The sequence below is a fragment of the Watersipora subatra genome, chromosome 11 (assembly GCF_963576615.1).
Source record: "Watersipora subatra chromosome 11, tzWatSuba1.1, whole genome shotgun sequence".
Lineage (NCBI taxonomy): Eukaryota > Metazoa > Bryozoa > Gymnolaemata > Cheilostomatida > Watersiporidae > Watersipora > Watersipora subatra.
The window spans coordinates 44,125,751-44,144,879 of record NC_088718.1 but is presented as its reverse complement, the minus strand read 5'-3'; the positions used below and the strand labels follow the sequence as shown (position 1 = coordinate 44,144,879).

General features: G+C 34.4%; 1 protein-coding gene across 1 annotated transcript; it reads right to left on the bottom strand.

Moving 5' to 3' along the window:
• Positions 1–1,661: 1,661 nt before the first annotated feature.
• Positions 1,662–10,873, bottom strand: LOC137408631 (uncharacterized). Its single transcript, XM_068095222.1, has 6 exons — positions 10,782–10,873; positions 10,483–10,556; positions 5,282–5,489; positions 3,994–4,149; positions 2,647–2,775; positions 1,662–2,400 (listed from the first exon to the last, which is right to left on the bottom strand). The coding sequence occupies exons 2-6, from the start codon at positions 10,499–10,501 to the stop codon at positions 2,184–2,186; spliced, it is 729 nt and encodes a 242-aa protein (XP_067951323.1). The 5' UTR covers positions 10,502–10,556; positions 10,782–10,873; the 3' UTR covers positions 1,662–2,183.
• Positions 10,874–19,129: the final 8,256 nt, after the last annotated feature.

Here is a 19,129-nt window from a genome sequence, read left to right as displayed (position 1 = left end):
ACATATTAACTATATGTATGGCTTAGTTGATAAGTATAGTAAATAGGTTATTAATTAATAGGTATGGTTAACTAGGTATAGTTAATAAGTCTATGTTATAAAACATGAAAGGTAATGTAGTTGCCTGCCACTTGCTATTAACCTGCCACATTGTTAATGGCTAATTCGCATAAAATTACACTACTGCTCTCTGTAACGTTTCACATTAATGGAGAGCGATAGCTTAATTGCACCAACATATGGTGATAATACACGGACTTAATCAGGTGATAAGAATCACCTGATTAAGGCCACAAGGGAAAGGCACATGTGATGGGGTCATGGCATGAACGTCACACGATTTGGGACACATGATATAGATTATGTGAGGCCGATCATGTAATACTGTAAAATTCATGAGAATGAGATTGTATGCCTTGAAGCCTCTTATTCTATATAAGGGCCCAGTCACATATTAAGTGTTATCAGCAGAATGTAAACAGCATGTAATTTCAGCTCAGCATCATGTGACTAACCTAAATAGGAATAATATGATTCAGCAAGAAACCATTCATAAAACACTATATGTACAAATAATGTTAATGATACACTATCATATGTACAAATAATGTTGATGATACACTATTATAGGTATAAATAATGTTGATGATACACTAGTATATGTATAAATAATGTTGATGATACACTATCACGTGTACAAATAATGTTGATGATACACTATTATAGATATAAATAATGTTGATGATCACTATTACATGTACAAATAATAGTGATGATACACTATTATAGGTACAAATAATGTTGATGATACACTATTATAGATACAAATAATGTTGGTGATCACTATTACATGTACAGATAATGTTGATGATACACTATCACGTGTACAAAAATATTGATGATACACTATTATAGGTATGAATAATGTTGATGATACACTACTATAGGTAAAAATAATGTTGATGATACACTATTTTATGTACAAATAATTTTGATGGTACACTACTATATATATAAATAATGTTGATGATACACTATCATATGTACAAATAATGTTAATGATACACTATCATATGTACAAATAACGTTGATGATACACTATTATAGGTATAAATAATGTTGATGATACACTATCATGTGTACAAATAATGTTGATGATACACTATTATAGGTATGAATAATGTTGATGATACACTACTATAGGTACAAATAATGTTGATGATACACTATTATAGATACAAATAATGTTGATGATCACTGTTACATGTACAAATAATAGTGATGATACACTATTATAGGTACAAATAATGTTGATGATACACTATCATATGTACAAATAATGTTGATGATACACTATTATAGGTACAAATAATGTTGATGATACACTATTATAGATACAAATAATGTTGATGATCACTATTACATGTACAAATAATAGTGATGATACACTATTATAGGTATAAATAATGTTGATGATCGCTTTTACATGTACAAATAATGTTGATGATACACTATGATGCATACAAATGAAGCTAATCCTTGCAAGGCTGAAGGTAAGCAGTCTATTCTTACTAGTTATGAATGATGTGACAGTATATGTTGTTGCTCCTGTACAACTATGAAGGGCTAACTTACTCAGCAAGTATCACATCACTTGCGACTATAATCTGCTGATTGCATTTATTTTGTTTAAGAAAATTAGACATAAAAACAAAGTTATTCCATAAAATAAGCCTATTGAAAGAGTAGCTGACATAAAAGTTTTAGACTATAAAAGAGATGTCTGTTATATACATGTAATAATAACAACGATGTCCAGAACAGTAAATACTCATTAAAAACATTTAAGGCATAGTTACAAAGACTGTTTGAGAAACAGTTGCCACTTTGTATACTTGAACAAAACAATTCAATCATGAATAGGCAATCAGTCAAATGCATAGGAGACTTAGCTCCTCAATATAAAAGAGAATCACTGCGCAGCTAAGCAGTTGGTGCAATTTGATTGGTCAACGGATGAAAGACATGATTACCCATGATTAGTGTGAGAAATAAAATAAGTTAACTGCAAAATAAGCACTCTCTGGAATACTGACTTAATCTACTAGAAAAGAGAAAATTGCGCAATAAAAAGAAATATTAAGGCCACTATGAACTTTCCTCTTCACATAGAGAGATGATCATTAAACGTTAAGTGTTTTAATTAGGCGCCAGAGAAGAAGGTTGCCTACAGCAAATATGCCAACCGTCTTCCAATGAATGGAGAGCATAGCCCCAAGTCCGACTGCCCCACCTGCCTCGAGAAAGACATTAGACCAGCCTCCTTGAGAAACGACCCAATCAGCTATAGTTACAGCAGCTTTATTGGCAACCTTTACAACTTTTTCTTTGTGAATAAACCTAAAAAAGGAAACATTAGCCAAAAACCACAACAAATACCTCTTTCCCTCTTGAGCTTGCGTTAAAACCATGCAAATCCATGTCTGGTAATGTCGGAAAAGGCAACAAGAATGTAAAAATGGTTCGTGTCAGCTGTAAGTGCCAACACGCGCACTCCTACTGACTTATGCTGAGTGGGTTTGCTTTTGAGCATGGGAAAATCACACAAAGCTAAGATCTATGCTTAATACATGCATAACAACTCACTTGGTGGTAAATTCCACTATCTGAAAAATGTTCTCTCCAAAAGCATGCCTGAGAACCTTCTTTCCGAATTCATACGTAAAAAGGAAGAGGACTGTTAGTCCACTAACATCTATTGTGTCCTTGAGTAATCTGTAACACAAAAATAGATGAGATCGGACAAAATCTGATGTCATTCAGTCCGAAAATTGTCAACCATGAAGTATTGGTCTTCACAATGAGCTCCTGTTCCATATTTGTGAAAGCAACAATATTAGATGCTGTTTGCGAAGTCTTAACTATGACAGCATGGCTGATAAATTTGGCAAGCGCATCAACAACAAACTTGATGTAGATGTGCTAAGCTTAGCTCTCCTTGTTTTTGGAAAAATGTAATGAAGCTACAAAAGCCTAACAAAATCAGCAACATGAATTCTGAAAAAAATATCAAACTGAATAACCACATGAATGAGAAAAAAATGGGTTATATATGAGAATAGAGTATATAAACATAAAGATGAGAGAGATGAGTTGTATATGAGAGTAGACTATATAACGATAGTGATGAGAGAGATGAGTTGTACATGAGAGTAGACTATATAACCATAGTGATGAGAGAGATGAGTTGTATATGAGAGTAGACTATATAACCATAGGGATGAGAGAAATGAGTTGTAAATGAGAGTAGACTATATAACCATAGGGATGAGAGAAATGAGTTGTAAATGAGAGTAGACTATATAACCATAGGGATGAAAGAAATGAGTTGTAAATGAGAGTAGACTATATAACCATAGGGATGAGAGAAATGAGTTGTATATGAGAGTAGACTATTTAACAAAAGGGATGAGAGAAATGAGTTGTAAATGAGAGTAGACTATATAACCATAGGGATGAGAGAAATGAGTTGTAAATGAGAGTAGACTATATAACCATAGGGATGAGAGAAATGAGTTGTAAATGAGAGTAGACTATATAACCATAGTGATGAGAGAAATGAGTTGTAAATGAGAGTAGACTATTTAACAAAAGGGATGAGAGAAATGAGTTGTATATTAGAGGAGACTATATAACCTTAAAAATGCGAGAAATGAGTTGTATGTGAGAGTAGACTATATAACCATAGTGATGAGAGTAATGAGTTGTATATGAGAGTAGACTATATAACCATAGGGATGAGAGAAATGAGTTGTAAATGAGAGTAGACTATATAACCATAGGGATGAAAGAAATGAGTTGTATATGAGAGTAGACTATATAACCATAGTGATGAGAGAAATGAGTTGCATATGAGAGTAAACTATATAACCATAGGGATGAGAAAAATGAGTTTTGCAATCTTGTTCATCATTGATGAGTAAAAACACGTACGTTTCGACCACATCCCTGAATGAGCCATACAGATCACGAACTGGTGCCCCCCAATCAATTCTCATCCCATCCACTGCATTCCTGATCTCTGGTTGGACAGTCAGTCTAAGCACATCCGCTTGTTGTTTGATTCGAAGAGCTACCCGCTTATGTTCCCTACAATTGTTTTAAAATCTTTGAAGTGATAGGAATGTACGAATAAAAAGGGTGTGAACATTGCGCACTAAAAATAACTGAAAATTCCAGTGTGTTACAGATAAACTCACACAACTTTTTAGTAAACCTAATCAGAAAGTACCGTTATTTTTCCATCAGTTGCCATTGTTTTCGTGTTTGAGGTGATTTGATGCCAGGATGTTTCAAGATTAAAATCGACAAAACTTGATCATGATTAAAATGCTTAGATCACGCGAGTGGTGATTATGGCGTCTATAGTTGCAAATAGACCGACAGAATGGAAACACAAACAGGCTGCAACTTGAACACAGTAACTCATATCAACTATAGCGGTGAGAGCAACTAGTGATGTCATTTCACACAGATTTTTCTTCTGAGCTTTTCAACCGCAATCAAGTTTTATCGATGCTAATCTTGAAACATTCTGGCAGTCGGATCACCTCAAACATAAAAAAACAATCACAAATGATAAAAACATACCGATACCTTTTGATAAAATCTATCAAGATTTTGTGCAAGTTCATCTTCAGCAATTCATAGCAGTGATTCCACTTTCTACGTTTCAGAGACAAGCTTTATAGGAGTTGTTATATCACTGAAGGCAGACGACAATTTTTGACTCCTCACGCATAGCTTAAGTGACACTGGATAAGCATTGATACGGGCATATGAATATGGGTGAACTTGGAATTATTCTCTCCATGCAACTTTCAGCGATATGTGATCGACGCGTTAACTATCTATTGATTACATACAAACCAATCACATAAAACTTTCTAGCCTTTATGTCAAAGAATTAAAAGGTAGAGAAGATCATAAATAGAGGTTTTATTGCATAGAGTATTCTCTCAAACAGTGGTCCATCTGCAGTTAGCGATATCAGCACAAACCTGAATCCGTGCAGAAGATTGATTAGCTAAAATATATACCCCGAATCATGCCATTGGAAGTTGAATGGTGCCTTTAGAAGAGGCAGCATTAAAAAGCTGCTAACGCAATTTTCAGTCTTCGTTCAACCAGTTTGTCAGCACAGACCTCTAATAGGCACAGACCTCTAATAGTAATCACGGTTAGCATGTCTATTGAATTTCTAGATAAAGAAATGACTTACGGATTCATTACTCTGCCTCGGATCAGATTATTAGGCAAAGGGGGTAATTGAATGTGGGGGTTAATTTCAGGCTGAACATTTTGCATTATGTAGTCTTTCTCATAGGCATATATCATGAAGTCAGTGGTTATGTTTCTTGTATCTTGATATATTGCGCTGTCAACTTCGTCAATGTCAACTTCATCAATGTCAACATGTTGTGGGTGTGCTGAAAAAGAAACGTTCTTTGATTGGCCAACCACACTGAGGCCTAGCAGTGTTTTTACAATAACAATTGTGAAGAAGAAGCCTTTACCAATTACAGTATATATATAAATATATATATATATATAAAATCAAATTTGAGTAAAAGTTACTACAATAGTTAAAGAATTTTACTACCAAACAGTTTCGTGCATAGTAGCTGTACTCTTCAGGTAAAATGACCAAAGGTTGGCAAAATGTATGAATGCAAGCTAAGCATTAATAGGTTTAAAGTAAATAGGATTAAAAGACACTATAAACAAATGTTTTATGGTGACAGAATTCATGTGATGTGACCAATTCTGTGCTTTCGTGCATGTCTATATGTCGATATCAGTTATACTCTGTTGTTTAATGTTGCTAACTGTGACTCGCGAACTATATAGAATTTTTCCCATTGACAGAGGTTGCAGTTTTGTAGACCGATTAAAAGCAGATGCATGCTCGGGAATCAGCTCGGGACAACCATGGGGTAAGAAAACTACTGCCAACTTATTTGATGTGACCATGGGGTGTTTCGATGGCGCTGAGATATGCGTTTTGGTAGGCACTTTCTTGTTAAACTCTATCCTCAGCAAACATGGAAAGAACTTTGGACTATACAGAGATGATGGTCTCGACATAATAAAAGACACTGCTCACAACATTGAAATGCTTAAGAAAAGTTTGTGCAAGCTGTTTCAGCAACCCGGTTTACGCATCACCATAGAGGCAAACACGAAAATAGTCAACTTTCTTGACTTTACTCTTGACTTAAGAGCAAACAAGCGTAAGCCTTACAGTAAACCAAACAATAAAATTTTTTATGTTAACAACAAATCCAACCACCCACCCAGTATATTGCGTAACAAACCAAATGCTATCAACAAGAGATTGTGCGGAATTCCATCAGATGCACTATCTTTCCAACAATCAGTTCCCGCTTATCAACAGGCTTTAAAGAACAGCGGCTACGACCATCAGCTATCTTAAGCACCAACGGAACATAACACCACCCTCAGTATAAGCAGAAACAAAAGCATAAAACTATATGGTTTCACTCACTATTCTATAAGAACACAGCCACAAACATTTGCAAGAAGTTCTTCTCTATCTTAAACTCAGAATTCCCAAAGAATCATAAGCTTCATAAACTGTTTAATAAGAACACGATAAAGATCAGCTACAGCTGCAGCCCTAATATGTAAGATCTTACAAACAAGCCCAACAAGAAGGTGTCCAAGCCAATTTCAACACCAACAAAGAACTGTAATTGCCGCAATGCCGGTCAAGGCCCACTAAACGGGAAATGCTTAACAGAGTGTGTTATATAAGAAAGCTGTTGTGAACACAGACAATGCACGATACCCACAACAATCATATGTAGGGCTGACTGAAACATCATTTAAGAAAATATATATTCTAACCACAAATTATCCTTCTATTCTGGCAACAAGAAAAATTCCACCAAACTAAGCAAATACATATGGAAGCTGAAAGGGACATCAACTATAACATAAGCTGGAAAATTCTCAAGCATACATCTTGTTTTAATCGGTCTACAGAACTCTGCAACCTCTGTCAATGGTAAAAATTCTATATAGTTCACGAGCCACAGCTATCAACATTAAACAACAGAGCAGAAAAGATATCGACATGTAGACAGACATACACGAAAACACAGACTGGGTCAAATTACGTGAAATCTGTTACCATACAACATTCGTTTACGGTGTCTTTTAATCCTATTTATTTTAAACCTATAATTGCTTAGCTCGCGTTTATACATTTTACCAACCTTTGGTCATTTTAACTGAAGAGTGCACCTACTATGCATGAAACTATTTAGTAGTAAACTGCTTTGACTAACTTTTGATAACTTTTCACCATTTTGGTAACTTTTACTGAAATATGATTTTAGTCAACTCTAGTTTTACTATTGAGCACTTTTTCAAACGATGCGATAATCCTTCATATATATATATATATATATATAAATATATATGAAGGATTATCGCATCGTTTGAAAAAGTATATATATATAAATATATATATACAGTGAAACTCGGATAACTCAAACTTCAAGGGACCGAGCAAAAGTGTTCGAATTATCAGAGTGTTCAAGTTATCAGAGCACTGTCACAAGTCCATGTATTTACTTATTTATTAGTAGATACATGAACATATACAAACTATAATATAAATCAAAAGCACAAATGGCTTGTTTCAAATTAAATGCTTCTAATGTAAAGTTTAAAACGTTTTTATCAAAAAGTATAGAGATTTTTCTATCACTTGAGATTGGTTTGTTGTTTGAGGTGATGTTATTGCCAGGACGTTTTTTTAGATTGACATTGGCAAAACTTGATCGTTGCTGAAATGCTCAAAAGAAAAGACATCTTTTTCTTTTGAGTGTTTTACCCACGATCAATTTTGCCGATTTTTCTTGAAGTTTATGCAAAGATTAACTTACTTTACCTGGCATTCGTTAAGAGCAACACTCCGAGGCAGTTCAATTAAAAGTTTTACGAGGTTTTACGGTACATTGTATATCACTAACGTTTTTTGAATGGATACTTATTGAATGTACACACGTATTCTGTGTTTAGGTCAAACGATGAATAGTTTTTTTTAGCTAAGACAAAGTATACGTTTAATTACCACAATTTTTAAAACGTTTTAAACATTCAACATTCCGACGTTGATTCAACACGGAATCCACGTCGAAAAACTATTCATCACGGGCTAGCCGGGTCACGCACTCAAGGATTTTCGCCACGCAAATACAAAACAAAAACAACATGCTGTTTTTGTTTTGTATGTGCGTGGCGAAAATCCTTGCGCGCGTGACCCGGCTAGCCCGTGCTATTCATCGTATAACAGTATAAATCAAATTTCGCCAAACCTTTCGAACAGTCGTTGACAAAAATATTTTGCCGATGGAGGTAGTAACGACGCTTATGAATTACGAAAAGTTGAGGTTTACCTATATGGCTTGGAATAAAGTGATTTTCTAAAGCGATAGCAACCGTTTCGGTAGCCGTTGGGCAAAAAACAGTTCGAATTAACAGTGTTGAGTTCGAGTTATATAGAGCCATTTATCATTGCGTGGGAACAGACCAAGCAAATCCAGTCGAGTTAACCATGTGTTCGCTATATCTGAGGGCGAGTTATCCATGTTTCACTGTATATGTTTATATATTTATGTTTATTCAATATTGCTAGAAATCCTAGTTTTGAACAACAAAAAACACTCAATACACTGTGTGCAGGGCGAATAATAGTGCAATGCAAAGAGTACTTAGTTGGTTAACCAATAGAGATCTGTTTGAAATAGGTCTGCTAACATCGGGTGATAGTTTGAGAAAGATGTCTGCTCAAAGCAGATTTGTCGTGATTAACCAACAGCTAGGTACTCTCTATAGTATACATTTTATTATATACATACATATATATTTCCTAAACCTGACGCACTCTCTCTGACGCACTCAAACCATTTGGTTATCGTTTTGACACGTGATGTTCTCACGTGAATTGTAAGGCCAATAAAAGGCTCAATATAAGACTTCTCGTGGCAGTAGTTTATGACAAACACTTCGGGTTTTACTGAAGTGCCCAGTATCAAATATAGATGCTCGCTACTTTACAGTTTTGTTTCGACTTGGTATAATCGTCTAGTCGTAATCTGATCATGTGACCCATAATTCCTGCCAAACAGCGCGAATAATTTCTGCAGCATTTTTCAACTACCATAGGTGACCAACAGGCTTGTCATGTTTATCAAAGAATGATATGCACTCCTTCGAGCTAAGGTTAAAAAATTAAACAAATTTTTACGGTAGGTTTTAAGATATCAGTGCGCAAAGTGACAGCATTACAATGATGATGAAATAGACGCGTAAGGACAATAGACATAGTTTTATTGAATGCGTGGAATATATTTGTGAAAATATGTCGATGAATGAGGTTGCATGCAAGTGTAAACAGAAGCCATCTTGGTCAATTACGTCCCATTTGAGCCATTTTGGAAATGGATTCTAATTTACAGCAGTTTCGTGATGACGGCGATTAACTGTTCGCTTTAAGCTTTTAAGAGCTTGTAATCACATTTTCACATATTTTGCACCTACAACACAGCAGAGTAAGACATGGTGAATCTTTTAACACCAAGTAGTTGTAACGTAAATTTTGTTGCAAATCAACCTTTAATTCTTTTGACAAAATATTAAAGGCAATAAAATTGTTGAATGTAACTTTTTGCTAGTATAAAATCATCCTGCCATGGAAATCTGGTAATTGAGAATAGAAACTTTATGATTGTGAAAACTATTATTATTGTCATGAGATTTAGGATTCTCTCCATGGCTTGCTTTCGGAAAGCGAAAAAATAATGCGCTGATGTATTATTACACGTTTCTAATTATTAGTTGAAAGCTTGTTAATTGTTAGTAAACATCATAATAAAAGCACTCTCTGCAATTTATGAAGCAAACTTTTCTGCCGATGTTAGAAGCGAAAAATGAAATATGTGTGAGTCAGTCTCTATTATTTATTTTTGCACTTGTAGTCCAAAATCAACTTTAAACCAGACTATTTACAGAATGGGTCCTTTACACAAGCACCCCATCCCTTGCAACCAAATTAAAATGCATACTTGATCAGCAGTTGCACAATATGACAATTAGAGCTGAACGGTAAAACTAGCCTATAGTAATGTCTACATAACAATCAAGATAGGATAACTCATTGAATGATGTCGATTTGCTAAAGCACACTACACATCTTTACATATAAAGCATTTATTTTCATTAGTCACGTACTTATTCATTGGTAGGTGTCTAATAAGAATACATACTTATTACAGAGGTATTCTCCGATTCACCTCGGTAGTCACTAGTCCCTACGAATTGAGGAAATCGATAAGATCTGTGCAATGTAATACAAAATTACAGATCATTCCAAAGATCTTTCTGACTAACCTTGCACAGCCACAGCCATGACGTTGAAAGTTCCACTTGTAATAATCAGCAATCGGCAAGCAAAGAGCTGTCCCCTACGTGAAAGACATGAACTGATAAAGTACAAAGAACACTCCAAATTTTAAAATAAATATAAAAAATAAAATGACTCAACGATGTACTTTAATGTTTTAACATATATTCTAAAAGGTAGCGTGCTACGTAAGTATCAAAGTCGTTTCAACGGCTTGAACGGGCCTATTGTTGTATTGTGGGACTTGTTTTATTATGCTACAACTTCATGTAAGCATAATATTTACTTTTTAACGAGACGTCTGGTGCTAAATATCTGTACGTTAAACAGACATGTCTATAAAATATATTAACCCTCTAGTATAATAATAGTTATTTTAAAGCACCGAAAACAATGAATGTAGTTTAAGGTAGTTTTCCATCACCAACCTAAAACGTGTAGTAGCGAAACTGCGTGTTGGTTTAGACCGGATACACCTTAGTATTTTACAATTAGTGTGTAAGAAGGACTCTTGAACGTCTCATCGGTAAAGTAGAATATTAGGCTTTGTTTCGCAATTGGAAAATTTGTGGAAATTCCATTTTCCGAAATTTCCTACCCACCCGCTGAGCCGTATAGCTTCACAGACTCCCGGTCAGATCTAAAAAAGATAACGATTTGTGAGTTTCTAGACCGCAGTTCCTAACTCGGTTTGAAAACTGTGTAGCTGTGTTGGCGATTATATTTGATCAGTAGTACCATGGACGTAAGAAAATAGTTTTGTAAAGCTTTAAAAAGAACCTTTGACATCAATGTTAAACGTCCTGCTCTAGCGGGCAATATTTGTTTCTTTTTTGCATTTCTAAAGCGAGCTGCATCGTGGAGCCAGCATGGTGCTGCACGCTTGCAGTCAAAACTCTTCTTGAAAATTAAGAATGATTACTGGCATTAAAGAATGGTTACTGGTGCTTTGCTGGTGCTGGAAATGCTTAGATTTATTCTAGATACTAGAAATATAAGGTATATATATAAAAGAGTGATAAAAACAATGCATTGGAAAAATACCACAAAGGTTTACTGCTCTTATTAAAATGTTACGCTGCTAAAAATAGATCCTAGACATATGTTTTATAAGCAACTATGTTCTTGATGACAGTTTGTGTTGCAACAGTATCTTTTAGTGCAGTCTGTTAAATTTCAAATTGTAATTTTCCTTCGAAATATTGGACTAAGTTTTAGATTTTATTTTACTTATTTTAGGTGGTAGATGTTGGCATAAAACTGGCGATTTCCGAGTCGAAATCAACAATCAAGGTATGTCTTTTTGAGGTTGTGATCTAAAGTTGATCAAAGTCAAAATATCTCTATTTCATTTAATCAGCGGTAAAAGTTCCTCATGGAATTAATTTTATCATAATTTTTGCTACATCAACAAAATCTATATTTTATAAACATATTATGCAACGCTTAATGGAGCAGAACAGATTTTGCCATATTGTATTATTCGTTAACTTTTTTTATCTTTATCAAATGTTTATTTTCAGTTTCATGCCCTACTAATCCATGATAGTCTCACTAACGGATTAGACCAGCCTGCTGACATTGTTATAGTACCAAGACTTGATTCTGAGCGAAGTCACTACTCTCTAATGGTTAGTATTCTTATGCTGCACTTTTATACTAAAAGACTATGTCAAGATATTAATTTTGAGAACAATTAGTGTTGCATGGCTGTGCGTAGTTATTATAACTGTTTTAAAATTTTAAAACAGCACATCTTTTATATAGCGTGTAACTTGAATAATATAACTGTTTTGTAGGCACAGGAATACTTGCTCTGCGTGTATCTATAACATGCAACTTGCATTAGCTTGCATAGCTTTATATCCAAGTTGTATATGGTACTTTGTTTGCAGCTGGTAGATAGGAAACTTAGAAATCTTCATTCAATGGACTCTCTTTCTTACAAAGGACAACAGACCTTTGAAAAAAGGTGAGCATGAAATTCTTCACTAGGTTTGTCGGTAAATCTTACAAAAAGCAACAGTTATTGCCTTTGCATTCTAGCATAAATGGTTTAATCCAAAAACTCACTGTTAGCAACAATATTTGCAGGAAGCTTGTTTCTGTTGAGAGGTTTGCTGATTATGCTTTGACAGATAGTGAGATGGCGGCTATGCCACAGAAAGATTGTGTAAGCTTTGGACTGTATGTTATCAAGGTGAGTGACGCTCTCATTCGAAGAGGTCTTAAGACTTCAACAATTATCAGTAGGAAACGTCTAGTTGAATTATTTATCTACACATTAACTATTACTAAGGAACCTAGTCCTATTCTGTCAATTTTCACTGTTAACCACAATGTTTTTTCAGCAAAATTAGTGTGATTCCTTGTAGGGGGTTATGCAATAATCTTGAACTTTCTAGATATTAGGCACATTTTTGTTGTTGTTAACTTATTAAAGAATAATTCTAAGAATCTCCATTTTTACAATGTTATTAATATTTTCAGCATGCACAACGATATGTTGAATCGTTTGAGCTAGAAAATAGAAAAGATGGTGATATGTCTTTAAATCCTTCCACATACTGTAAAGAATTATTGGCAAGTATAAAGGTATGTGAAACAATAACTATTCCCAGCAGATTTAGCACATCTGTATATCTTGTATGTAAATAGATGTTAAGATACTTCCTCACTTATTTGGTTTAATTTTTTCAACCTGAACTAACAACTTTTTAACATTTTTGCATTGAATTTCGTTTTTAACCAGTTGTCTTTATTTATGTTAGGAAGATGGTCGAGCATTGGCGGATAACAAGCTCTCTATTGAAGCAGGTAGGTTGAAGATGTAAGCCACATACAGGCTAACAAGTTGTGTATTTGTATCATGTTAATACATAAAACCTATTTTACTGTGTTCACCAATCTAGAGCATGAGAATACTATTCTGATATCTTTAAATAGTATAGTGTTGGCATCTACAGACATTACCTGCTTTATATATATCTAATGCATGTTCTTAACCCTTTGGCTACGACGCGCTTACAGCCGGGAAAATACCAGCGTACGGAGGCAATTACTAGGGCGATTTGAGCCTTCGACATGACTGCATAAAAACTGCAGTAACTTACATCACAATTCTGATAGTTACATAAATTAATATGCATAGGAAAGCTGAGAAATTTCTCTACAAGCTGATATTTTTTCTATGCAGATAGCTTGCAAATGCTTTCCAGCAAGTCTCAATTTGTTGAAGCTATTAATTTTTTATACACCATTTTCAATTGTATTTTCCTAATTGATAAAGGTAATTGACAATGTTGTATAAATACTGCTTGCACGGATTCATAGGTTCTCAACAATTTGCAAAAAAAATTGGTCGTCAGAGAGCATAGAAAGTGGAAATATGAGCTCCGATGCATTGCGGGAGCGCCACTCGAAATTCTCAGTGCATGACCCAAAGGACCAGCGAAAAATGGAGGCCTGACAATGTCACCTAAACTTCGCTATAACTTACATGCAAATTGGAATAGAGCTATAAATGAATATGCATTTGAAAGCTTAGAAATTTCTCAACAGGCAGCTATTTATTCCCTGTAAATCGTCCCTGCAAAGTTATTCGTCTGTGAATATTTCTATCAACATTGTGATGTGTCAATGGTGCCACCTTTCTATCATAAAACATCGATAACAAATACATTTTTGGAAGCAATAACTCTGTGAAAATGGTTTATGATAAGCATCTGCACGGTGTCATATGTTTGCAAGAGTTTGTAAAGAAACTGGTTGTCCAAGTCGTCCTTTCCAAGCCAGCAAGCTTTCATCTATAGATATGAATTTACCAGGCAGTAAAACAGAATATAATTGGCCACATATCATGACAAAAACATCTAACTTGAAAAATCTATTGCTAGCAGGCTGTTCAAAATTGTCAGCAAAATGCACAGTAGAAAGTAAACTTGCTTCTATTTTTCTTTCTATTTTTAATTTTATTAAAAATCAGTGTAGATAATAAAGGATTGTGGACCAGTAAGACAACAGGGTAGGCTTTTTGAAAATACTTATATGCAAAACTAAATAAATAACTCGCCAAATATCTTTACCATCCACAGGCTCCGAAGCATCGCGATGTTTTTGGAGGCCATATTTATTCGTTTCGTTAAATATAACATTTATAATGGCCGATGTTATAAAAAGCTTTAATATTAAAAATACTTATCTGTTTAAAAATTCGAACTTACTCATGCCAAGCTGTCAGCAAAATGTAATTTTTTGTTGTTGTAAGTCAGCTCCTCTTTGAAATCCGTAAATACTCCTGGTTTCATTGCCGGCCGTTTCACTCTCACTTTCGCAATCCAATTCACCCTGTTGATCTTATTTTTCACTTTCATCGTCTACCCCACAATCTTCCGACCTGATATCCTTTTCTTCACTTCCAAACCAGTCGATGTCTTCCTCTAAACAAACTTTTTTAGCAGAGCTTGAACAACCGCGTGCGTTCATGATGAATAGATTTCCATAAAAGATCACATCTTTGCAAAGTGTATTGCTTGCACATGCGTATTAGGGATTATTTATAACCTCAAAACAGTATTACAAAGCCAATGGAAATTGATCAAATTACTCATTTTAATGCTGTTTTTTTAATAAATAATATATTTTTAAAAAGGTCCATCGCAGGCCGAATTTTTTCGGGATCCGTTCGCTGAGACAATGCTCGTATTCCGGGTTTTTACGGATTTTGTAAGCAAAGGGTTAACTAGATCAAAACTTTGTGAAGTAGTCTGTAACGTTTTCTATTTATTTATTTGTGTAATAGCCAAGGAAGAATCCCCCAGAGAAGGAGCGGTGAAGTGTTTCACGACAACAGAAGATCATGAAGCTACCAACTGGAATGGCAAGGAGCTTACAGAAAACCCTGTGGAATTTCCTGCTGTCTCACTAGATGCTCAGCTTATGTATTATAAAATCAAGTACCTGAAGCGCTATAAAACACACCATATTAGTTATGGTGTATTTAATGTAGTTCCAGCCGAAGATTACGAACATTGTCGACAGGAGCATATATCTGGAATGTATGATGATATTCAGGTGGTAAATGAGACCATTTTATATTATCTTAAAGAGAGTAGCTCTGACTATCAGGTCGTTAGTCGGCAACTTATTAGACTGAGTCCAGCTGTACTAGAAGCTTACGAGTCATGGTGTAAGAAGTTGACTCCAGAAGATGACAATAGTAGGCCATCTCCAGCATATTATGGTATGGAAAAATCCATTGCGAATAGCTAAACATACGTTTTCTTGGTATGCTTTCCAATGTACACATGTATGCAGATAACTGGCATATCTTCAATATGTTTTAAAACAAAATTTTATTGTTTGTTCACACCGGACTATTATCGTGTATTACCTGTTATTTGATGCCCTGATTCAGTAGAAACTACTGTTTTATTAACTTTTATGTTGCATACATTTATATAGTTTAGCCATCCTGTATTTCTAGTCAGTTTGTTTGCATTAGCGGAATGTGCATCAAGGCAGTGTGTACTCAGCTGTACTCAGTGTGTACTTTTTCTTTATACAATTTTGCAACTTGGTGTATTCAACTTTTTCAACGGTTTTTCTATTTGGTACATATTAGATTTTGTTGAGAGATGCTATGTAAACCTAAATAATATATAACTTTTACATACAACATACAATGATAATGCCTTCTCATAACTCTAAGCTTGAGTTTGTATGAAGTCATAAAACTTTTATGTAGCCAGGCTAATACTTGCTGTTCAAGTCCACGAAGTTGAAATAAGATAACTGTTTTGTAGCTAGGCTAAAATTTGCTGAAAAGTCAGGTTCCAATATGTATTTAATAGAAATATAACTGTTTTGTAGCTGGGCTAATAATTGCTGAAAAGTCAGGTTCTAACATGTATTTAATAAAAATATAACTGTTTTGTAGCTGGGCTAATATTGCTGAAAAGTCAGGTTCTAACATGTATTTAATAGAAATATAACTGTTTTGTAGTTATGCTAATATTTGCTGAAAAGTCAGGTCCCAATATGTATTTAATAGAAATATAACTGTTTTGTAGCTAGGCTAATATTTGCTGAAAAGTCAGGTTCTAACATGTATTTAATAGAAATATAACTGTTTTGTAGCTGGACTAATATTTGCTGAAAAGTCAGGTTCCAATATGTATTTAATAGAAATATAACTGTTTTGTAGCTGGGCTAATATTGCTGAAAAGTCAGGTTTTAACATGTATTTAATAGAAATATAACTGTTTTGTAGTTAGGCTAAAATTTGCTGAAAAGTCAGGTTCCAATATGTATTTAATAGAAATATAACTGTTTTGTAGCTAGGCTAATATTTGCTGAAAAGTCAGGTTCTAACATGTATTTAATAGAAATATAACTGTTTTGTAGCTGGACTAATATTTGCTGAAAAGTCAGGTTCCAATATGTATTTAATAGAAATATAACTGTTTTGTAGCTGGGCTAATAATTGCTGAAAAGTCAGGTTTTAACATGTATTTAATAGAAATATAACTGTTTTGTAGCTGGGCTAATAATTGCTGAAAAGTCAGGTTCTAGCATGTATTTAATAGAAAAATAACTGTTTTGTAGCTAGGCTAATATTTGCTGAAAAGTCAGGTTCCAATATGTATTTAATAGAAATATAACTGTTTTGTAGCTAGGCTAATATTTGCTGAAAAGTCAGGTTCCAATATGTATTTAATAGAAATATAACTGTTTTGTAGCTAGGCTAATAATTGCTGAAAAGTCAGGTTTTAACATGTATTTAATAGAAATATAACTGTTTTGTAGCTGGGCTAATAATTGCTGAAAAGTCAGGTTCTAGCATGTATTTAATAGAAAAATAACTGTTTTGTAGCTAGGCTAATATTTGCTGAAAAGTCAGGTTCCAATATGTATTTAATAGAAATATAACTGTTTTGTAGCTAGGCTTATAATTGCTGAAAAGTCAGGTTCTAATCTGTATTGTAATTAGAAGAAAAAGTATAACTGTTTTGTGGGCAAGCCAAAACCTGCTGTAGTCATATAAAATAACTGCTTTGCAATGTAGTACATACGTAATAGTTTGTAATAATATTATCAATGTACAAGCTCTATTCAAGAATATACTAAAAACCATTTACAACAACGGCCTACTACAACTACGCAGTACAACTAGCATTAGCAGTTTTGCAGTTCCGTAGAAACGACCTTGTCAACGTGCAGTTATATTGTAGGCGCCAAAATTTATTTCTGTGTACATTCCGCAACCGAGTTAGGAATTGCAGCTAGAAACTCACAAATCGTTCTTTTTTAGATCTGACCCAGACTCCCGCGACTAATGGCATAATTATGGTACATGGTATATGGCAGTATCGTATAGGGAAAGTTACGCCACCAACGGAGCCTATACAGACGCATCGAAAGTTCCAAACAAACATCGGCCGCGCCTACTTTTACATAGAGTTACAATGGACTGCTCTTACCTGTCATCGTTTATCAGTTAATAAAACTACTTTGGGCAACCTTAGAGCACTATCAAGCATACCAAAATAAAGCTCAGGTTTTGCTCTAACTCATATAGCAGTTGTAAAAGTGAGAGCTCTATATTTACAGGTTTATTGCTACTTCATAGTAAATACCTACTATTATCTGCACTAGAATGTCTCAGCTAAATTGTGTTTACTTGCAATTTCACAACTTTGGGCGTCCAAAGAAACAATTAAATGTATTCACAATGCTAATTATATTTATAATGCCATCACTTGCCAATTTTTTTGTTCATAAAAGTTATAAACGGGCTTGTTTTATGCAAATTAATGGACAACCACAAACTTATTACGGACAATGATTTCAACTAAAAATGCAAGAAGTATGAGGTACAACATAAAAATTGAACAACTTTCTATAATAAAAACTGAATACTAAAAAAGCATATTATACTACATAAAAAATCTTTCATAGTAAAGTTACAATAAAAATTATTAACTTCGAATAAACAGGTCAAAGAAGCTAAGCTGTACTAGTACTATAGTAAGGTACGCCAACGTAGTATTTTGTGTGCAATGGCTGACTTACACATGTTTATAACATATATAAATATAATACTAGTCAACAAGAATGAGTACAGTAAAAATACAGAAAGCATCAAATTTCAACAACACTTAATAATGAATATTCTGAGCTAGCGTTCGCATGGCCATGCTTTTGCTACCAAACTGCACTGACAGTGAGGTGGAGGTATGTTTTTACATAAAATATGAAGTCTAACATTCACAAACTTTCTCACTAGTTTCTGCAATATAGCATGACAAGTGGGCAGCTCATGTGGCATATCAATATTCTCCATGCATTTAGAAGCTATCAAAGTACCTATATGGTTGTTCTTAAGATGAGGTTCAAAGCTTCTCCCGACAGACTCCCTCTTTTTGAACAGAGCAAATGTGTCACCAGAAACTTCACACAAAGCACCTTCTTTAAAGTTTTTAAATTGCAGAAAACCTCACTTACAGTGCGGAACACCAGACATGTTAGATAGGCTGCTGCAACAACCTTCACATACTTGCTTCAACTTTAGCAAACTCTGTAGACAATAGCCAGCAAGATAGTATAACGACTCTTCTTCTGCTGCGCTGATTT